This window comes from Mya arenaria, chromosome 8 (genome assembly GCF_026914265.1).
Source record: "Mya arenaria isolate MELC-2E11 chromosome 8, ASM2691426v1".
In the NCBI taxonomy this organism is placed as follows: domain Eukaryota; kingdom Metazoa; phylum Mollusca; class Bivalvia; order Myida; family Myidae; genus Mya; species Mya arenaria.
The window spans coordinates 27,944,878-27,953,400 of record NC_069129.1 but is presented as its reverse complement, the minus strand read 5'-3'; the positions used below and the strand labels follow the sequence as shown (position 1 = coordinate 27,953,400).

Sequence of the window (8,523 nt, the reverse complement as noted above, 5' to 3'; positions counted from 1 at the left end):
CAGTCCAGAGGGTAATTTATAAGTAAAACTATCTGATTTTTGAAGAAATGTATGTATGATTCTGTATTGATCTGCATATTTAAAAGTAATCGAACTTATAATGGCAGACTTTCTCTTAAATTATTCCATAGACTATCTTTCAACTCCTCATTAAATATGATTGCTAAATATTTAGTTATTTAGGTGTGCGTTATAATGCAAAATTTATTGTTACAACTTAGATAAAAACTAAACACTATACATTCTGACTTCACGAATAGAAAATGCTTATATAACGATTAGTTTGTAAACCGCACTCTACTTTCAAACATAAACTAAAATGACCGTGTACTTTATCATCCTAAAATGTCCGTGTACTTTATCAATTTGGTTTTAGTTCATTTTTACCTTTGAAATAACTAGAAGTTAAACAATACACGCTGAAAACTTTAAAATACATAAAATTTGCTTAAAATAAGATTTTTGTATGAATTATTTACGGCTTACATGAGGTAAACCGATTGATTTGTCAAAAGCCGTGTACTTTGCCTTAGATTTCAACTCTGAGAAATCAGTTGGTCAAGATTTTTAGAAAAACTTTAGGATATTAGAGAAAGTTCTTTATTACCGTCGATAGAGCTCTTAAATGCGGGGTTTATGGACTTTATTTCACAAAAATTCTCCAAATATTAAGAAAGTTATCTTTAAAAACCTTACCTGAATCGAGACTTGTTGACATTTGTTGCCGTGCACTTTACCAAATAAGTCACGTGGGTTATCCACCGTGAATACATCCAAGGTTGTTTTCGATAAAAATGGCCGAGGAGTTCCGAATAAAATGTCATAGCCCTAACCCTACCCATTTGTATTTTGTTTTGTATACATGCACTTATTATACGGTATGGAAATATTTGCTCTACATATCTTAGTTGCTCCCTTGAAGCTATACAATCTTTACGAACTCTAACTAGTTCACTAGCAATCCTTGTGATTTGAACTTCCTTTATCAAATTACGTGTTTAATAAAAAAAATCCCCGACTGCGTTTAAGGATTATTTAAATATCCAATTCAATATTGCAATATATTGCGTCCATATAAAAAACTGTTTTCTATGCGTGACTTCAATTTAATCGATAATATGAAAACGACAAGGAGGTTGGTTAAACAAATAGTTTATAAACATTAAACTGGACCATAAAGGTAATGTAAATGGGACATATCCACAAATATTCTTTCTTATATTTCTATAATTGGTTGTTTATTAATGTATTTTTACATTATTATTATTTCTTTTTTAATGCAATAATATATCTAAATTGTATTGCGTGGATGCATTTTACCGAAGTTATATACGCTAATGCACTTAATTTATATTTTAACCTACGTATTTAGAACACGATTCTTGCTTTATCATAACATGAACTATTAAGTTATTATATTAAATAGTAATATTTATAAATATTTTATTGTGTTGGTGTTTTTCATACTTGGATTTAAAGTACACAAAATGCAATGAATTGAATTGGATTAATTCGTCGGTTTTCAGAGAAAAAAGATGCAGCGGCTATTTCTACGGGCATTGCTTTTCAGCTTATGGTGTTCACTCACAAGCGGTGATTGTCCTCAAAACGGCAACCCATGGCAACCAGAATGGATGCCACTACGCAATGACCTTCTTTGCGATGAACGTTGCGACCGTTTCAAGGCTTCTCAAGTTGACTACATTGTCGACGAGTATACAAATTGCTGCCAATGTAATTCATGCACAAAATGGGAAGGTCAAGAGGTGAATTTGGACATTGAGTATACAACAGTTAGTGGAAAAGGTGTTGTTTTGGTCAACGAGCGAGTTAATGATACACTTGTGTATAAAACGGAGATGAGACATGGTGAGTTAAGTGAAATTCCAAGCAATCTATGTGGATGGGATAAAGAAGAACATTATGTGGACACGCTGTCAAGAATGAACATGGTGAAGGATTTAAATCAGTTTTATAACCAGATTGTTGTCATTAATTTCGAATACAACAGTGTAAAGAAATTGCCGGATTTAAACTGTCTTACGAACCTTGACGGTATTTATCTTAAAGGTAATAAGATATCACATTTAAGTAACACATCTTTCCAAACATTGTCACATTTGAGAATAGTAGACCTTTCGTTGAATAAAATCGTCAACATGGACCCAAATGTCGTTTTCAATACGGATGTTAATGTTTTGCATTGGCAATTTGAAAATAATGATTTGATTGAAGTTGACGTGACTAACTTTTTGCCGGCTCATCCATTTTGCGAAGTAGACTTTTCTGGAAATGAAATAGAACAGCTAACTAACAAATTGAGTATCACTCTGGAAAATGAGATATATGGTCCAGGATTTATCAGATTGCAAGACAATAAAATATCAACATTTCCGGATCTGAAAACTCTGTTCAACTTAGAAAGTCTCAACCAATTTGGGACTTTGCTTAGTTTTGGTTTTGATCTTCGTGGCGTTCCTCTGATTTGTGATTGTCATATGCAGCCATACTATGACCTGGGTAAAAACTACCTCGAAGCTCTCTGGCGAGACTTCTTTAACTTGACATGCACAGCTCCCCCTAGCCTCAAAGACAAACCAGTGTTTGAAGTCGGTCTATATGAGCTTGTTTGTGATCTGCACGTTGAAGACGGGTGTCCAAAACAATGCACCTGCATTGATCAACCTCAGAATAACACTGTGTTTGTCAATTGTTCAAATAAAGCTCTCGACAAAATGCCACAATTTCTCCCGAATTCGACGTTCTCTGAATTTATTTCATTAGACGTATCAAACAATTTCATTCGAAATATAAGTGCCCCATACCTAGATAAACTTGTTCACTTGGATGTGTCAAATAACGCTATTGTAGAAATAGACGAAGATGACATCACTACCTTAAAGGAGGCTACAGTTGTTCTGTCTGAAAATAAGCGCTTAAGGAGACTACCAAGAAATCTTCAGTATAGAAGCATGTGCAACACAGTTATTGTTTATACTGAAATAGATTGTGACTGTACTAACATCTGGATTGAAAACTGGTTTCATGCTAAGTCTTGTGAAGATCAACCAATAAAGAGTGTGGATTTCAAATGCCTTTTACCAGACAGAACAGTCATAGAAGCATCGGACTTTAAGTCAGATATTCTGCGCTGCGAATATGACACAACGTTACTTAAACAAATGTCTTTGATATTTTCTTGTATTCTTCTACTGATTGTTATTGGAGGAAGTTTGCTGTACAAGTTCAGATATGAAGCTATAGTTCTTTGGTTGCGATTGAATCACAAGAGTAAAGACCCAAACATGTATACGTATGACGTTGCTGTGACCTTTAATGAAGATGATGACATGCTTAGAGGTTGGGTAACTCGTACCCTTATCCCAAGACTTCATAATGAGAGATATAAGGTTTTTAGAACTTATATAGACACGGAGTTTGGTGCGCACAGGGATGATGCAGTTGCAGAGACCTATGCGAAATGTCGGAATTTTGTACTTATTCTTTCTGAAAGTTACCTCGAGGAACGGCCTACTGCTGACGAAGATAACTTTGAACAGGAAAGAAAATGGACTGAGAATGAATGGAAATTTGCATGGCATCAGTACAGGGCAGATTACAATAAAAACGTGTTAGTAATAAACTACGATCATATTTCTTCATTTAACGTTGAACACCCTCAGATAAGAGCTGTCTTACGCGTTGGACATGTTGTGCATTTTGGAAATCACGTATCAGAGAATGAAGTATTGGACGAGGTTGTTAGGAAAATTGGACCTAGTTTAAGAGGAAATCAAGGAGAAGTTGTTGCCAAGCCTTTCTTTAAATGGAAAGGTTATCCGGAGATAGATTCAGGTGAAAAATTTGTTGAAAGCCAAAATGAAATGCATCAAAATAGTAAAAAATCACCAGATCTGGATGTCCATCTTGGTGTCCATCGTTTTGTTTTTAGACCTAAAATAAGCCCTGTCGAATCAGACCAGAACATACCTATGACAACTCTTTCTGAATGTAAAAGTAAGAATGTTGAATCACAAGAAGAAACGGAAGTTGTTCTTTCTGAATGTAAAAGTAAGACAGGTCCTGTTGAACCACAGGAAAAAATGGAAACTGTTAAGAAAAAAACTATGACACCTTCAAAATCCAGATCTAAACAGAAAAGATCGCATGGTTTCAAGCATCGACCAGAGGAATTAGATAAAGAAGATGTAGATAATGAAGTAAAATATCAGGGTCAAAGCTGGGCCTATTGTGATACAGTTAAATATGAACCCGGACAAACTATAAGCCGCGCCTACAAACCGCTGTATGGCGAAAACATATCATATGTGTGACAAATTTGAACATATTTCAAAAGAAAAGAAAACTAATCTTGGAATTTTAGATCATCTTAAAACAGTAAAATACAATAATGTATTAAAATTACAAAGAAAATCAATCTTTTTTGGCATCAACCTATATTGTGCACCAAACCACTTGTCGCGTCGGTCATTGCGCCCGGACTCCGTATGCGTATACGTGTTTACTTGTATTATGTAATGGTCATTTATATATTTACAACATCTGTTGTCGTACCAGCAATGCACATTATTATTTTCATTCCATCCATTCCTTTCAGGTCTTCCAGTCTTTTCAATTCACCCATAACTAATAGCTCTCACTTTTATTTTCAAAGTTTGCTTTCCTTTTCATTTAGTATGACTAGAACACGTACATATCTTGGATATAGGATATAAGATTTCCCCGTACATATCGCATTCAATGAGTAAACATGATGGTATATTTGAGCTTTGTCTTTTAATAAATCCTTTGACTGCAGGTTGAGAAATCATGTGACTTAAAGGGGTTCTCAAATATGTCACCACGGGTCACACCTAATGTAGAAAAGAATTACGTTAACTCCTTTCTTTTGACAGAAAAGCTATGAAAATATGTCTTAGCCTATACAATACTATGCTATTTTCTGCTTCTACACGTGTTTAATATTTAAGAGTTGCTTGTATTTGAATGATGTAAATCCTTGGCCAAGTATTTTCAGAAAAACAGTATTTTGTAGAAAGATGCAACGCTGAGGTACACTGTCAAAGGTGAGCCGTGGTGACCTATGTGAGAACCACTTTCAGTCACGTGATTCCTCACCCTGACTAGTGACCTCGGTATTTTTCAGCTTCCTAAAAAGAAGAACCTATCTTTCGCAACACACAATATGTAAATATGAAACCTTTCGGAAACTTACATGTTTTACCAAAAAATAAATAAAGAAAATAATAACACTTTACTTCTGTGTTTTACCGCTCCCATGGGCATGATGACCAACGCCTCCTCTTGCTATTGTTATTCCTCTCGATGACGTGTTGTTACAGCTCGCGTGGGCATGGATGTCCAATCCCTCCCCTTGCTGTTGTTATCCCTCTCGATGACATGTTATTACCGCTCCCGTGGGCACGATGTCCAACCGTTCCCATTGCTGTTGTTATCCCTCTCGATGACGTGTTATTACCGCTCCCGTGGGCACGATGTCCAACCCCTCCCCTTGCTGTTGTTATCCATCATGATGACATGTTATTACCGCTCCCGTGGGTACGATGTCCAACCCCTCCCCTTGCTGTTGTTATCCCTCTCGATGACGTGTTATTACCGCTCCCGTGGGCACGATGTCCAACCCCTCCCCTTGCTGTTGTTATCCCTCTCGATGACGTGTTATTACCGCTCCCGTGGGCACGATGTCCAACCGTTCCCATTGCTGTTGTTATCCCTCTCGATGACGTGTTATTACCGCTCCCGTGGGCACGATGTCCAACCCTTCCCATTGCTTCTGTTATCCCTCTCGATGACGTGTTATTACCGCTTCCGTGGGCATGATGTCTAACCCCTCCCCTTGCCGTTTTATCAGTCTCGATGACGTGTTGTTACCGCTCCCATGGGCACAATGTCTAACCCCTGCCCTTGCCATTGTTATCCCTCTCGATGACGTGTTATTACAGCTCCTATGGGCACGATGTCTAACCCCTGCCCTTGCCATTGTTATCCCTCTCGATGACGTGTTATTACAGCTCCTATGGGCACAATGTCTAACCCCTGCCCTTGCCATTGTTATCCCTCTCGATGACGTGTTATAACAGCTCCTATGGGTACGATGTCTAACCCTTGCCCTTGCCATTGTTATCCCTCTTGATGACGTGTTATTACAGCTCCTATGGGCACGATGTCTAACCCCTGCCCTTGCCATTGTTATCCCTCTTGATGACGTGTTATTACAGCTCCCGTGGGCACGATGTCTAACCCTTGCCCTTGCCATTGTTATCCCTCTCGATGACGTGTTATTACAGCTCCTATGGGTACGATGTCTAACCCCTGCCCTTGCCATTGTTATCCCTCTCGATGACGTGTTATTACAGCTCCTATGGGCACGATGTCTAACCCCTGCCCTTGCCATTGTTATCCCTCTCGATGACGTGTTATTACAGCTCCTATGGGCACAATGTCTAACCCCTGCCCTTGCCATTGTTATCCCTCTCGATGACGTGTTATAACAGCTCCTATGGGTACGATGTCTAACCCCTGCCCTTGCCATTGTTATCCCTCTCGATGACGTGTTATTACAGCTCCTATGGGCACGATGTCTAACCCCTGCCCTTGCCATTGTTATCCCTCTCGATGACGTGTTATTACAGCTCCTATGGGCACAATGTCTAACCCCTGCCCTTGCCATTGTTATCCCTCTCGATGACGTGTTATAACAGCTCCTATGGGCACGATGTCTAACCCTTGCCCTTGCCATTGTTATCCCTCTCGATGACGTGTTATAACAGCTCCTATGGGCACGATGTCTAACCCCTGCCCTTGCCATTGTTATCCCTCTTGATGACGTGTTATTACAGCTCCTATGGGTACGATGTCTAACCCTTGCCCTTGCCATTGTTATCCCTCTTGATGACGTGTTATTACAGCTCCTATGGGTACGATGTCTAACCCCTGCCCTTGCCATTGTTATCCCTCTTGATGACGTGTTATTACAGCTCCTATGGGTACGATGTCTAACCCTGCCCTTGCCATTGTTATCCCTCTTGATGACGTGTTATTACAGCTCCTATGGGTACGATGTCTAACCCCTGCCCTTGCCATTGTTATCCCTCTTGATGACGTGTTATTACAGCTCCTATGGGCACGATGTCTAACCCCTGCCCTTGCCATTGTTATCCCTCTTGATGACGTGTTATTACAGCTCCTATGGGCACGATGTCTAACCCCTGCCCTTGCCATTGTTATCCCTCTTGATGACGTGTTATTACAGCTCCTATGGGCACGATGTCTAACCCCTGCCCTTGCCATTGTTATCCCTCTCGATGACGTGTTATTACAGTTCCCGAGGGCACGATGTCCAACCCCTGCCCTTGCCATTGTTATCTCTCTTGATGACGTGTTATTACAGCTCCTATGGGCACAATGTCCAACCGTTCCCATTGCTGTCGTTATCCCTCTCGATGACGTGTTATTACAGCTCCTATGGGCACGATGTCTAACCCCTGCCCTTGCCATTGTTATCCCTCTCGATGACGTGTTATTACAGCTCCTATGGGCACGATGTCTAACCCCTGCCCTTGCCATTGTTATCCCTCTCGATGACGTGTTATTACAGCTCCTATGGGCACGATGTCTAACCCCTGCCCTTGCCATTGTTATCCCTCTTGATGACGTGTTATTACAGCTCCCGTGGGCACGATGTCTAACCCCTGCCCTTGCCATTGTTATCTCTCTTGATGACGTGTTATTACAGCTCCTATGGGCACGATATCTAACCCTTGCCCTTGCCATTGTTATCCCTCTTGATGACGTGTTATTACAGCTCCTATGGGCACGATGTCTAACCCCTGCCCTTGCCATTGTTATCTCTCTTGATGACGTGTTATTACAGCTCCTATGGGCACGATATCTAACCCTTGCCCTTGCCATTGTTATCCCTCTTGATGACGTGTTATTACAGCTCCTATGGGCACGATATCTAACCCTTGCCCTTGCCATTGTTATCCCTCTTGATGACGTGTTGTTACCGCTCCCATGGGCACGATGTCTAACCCCTGCCCTTGCCATTGTTATCCCTCTCGATGACGTGTTATTACAGCTCCTATGGGCACGATGTCTAACCCCTGCCCTTGCCATTGTTATCCCTCTTGATGACGTGTTATTACAGTTCCCGAGGGCACGATGTCTAACCCCTGCCCTTGCCATTGTTATCCCTCTTGATGACGTGTTATTACAGCTCCTATGGGCACGATGTCTAACCCCTGCCCTTGCCATTGTTATCCCTCTTGATGACGTGTTATTACAGCTCCTATGGGCACGATGTCTAACCCCTGCCCTTGCCATTGTTATCCCTCTCGATGACGTGTTATTACAGTTCCCGAGGGCACGATGTCTAACCCCTGCCCTTGCCATTGTTATCCCTCTAGATGACGTGTTATTACAGCTCCTATGGGCACGATGTCTAACCCCTGCCCTTGCCATTGTTATCCCTCTTGATGA

The 8,523-nt window shown here is 40.5% G+C and overlaps 1 protein-coding gene across 1 annotated transcript; it reads left to right on the top strand.

Annotated features, from left to right (window-relative positions):
- The first annotated feature begins 1,049 nt into the window (after window positions 1–1,049).
- LOC128243611 (uncharacterized) lies at window positions 1,050–5,278 on the top strand. Its single transcript, XM_052961485.1, has 2 exons — window positions 1,050–1,180; window positions 1,527–5,278. The coding sequence occupies exon 2, from the start codon at window positions 1,536–1,538 to the stop codon at window positions 4,332–4,334; it is 2,799 nt and encodes a 932-aa protein (XP_052817445.1). The 5' UTR covers window positions 1,050–1,180; window positions 1,527–1,535; the 3' UTR covers window positions 4,335–5,278.
- Window positions 5,279–8,523: the final 3,245 nt, after the last annotated feature.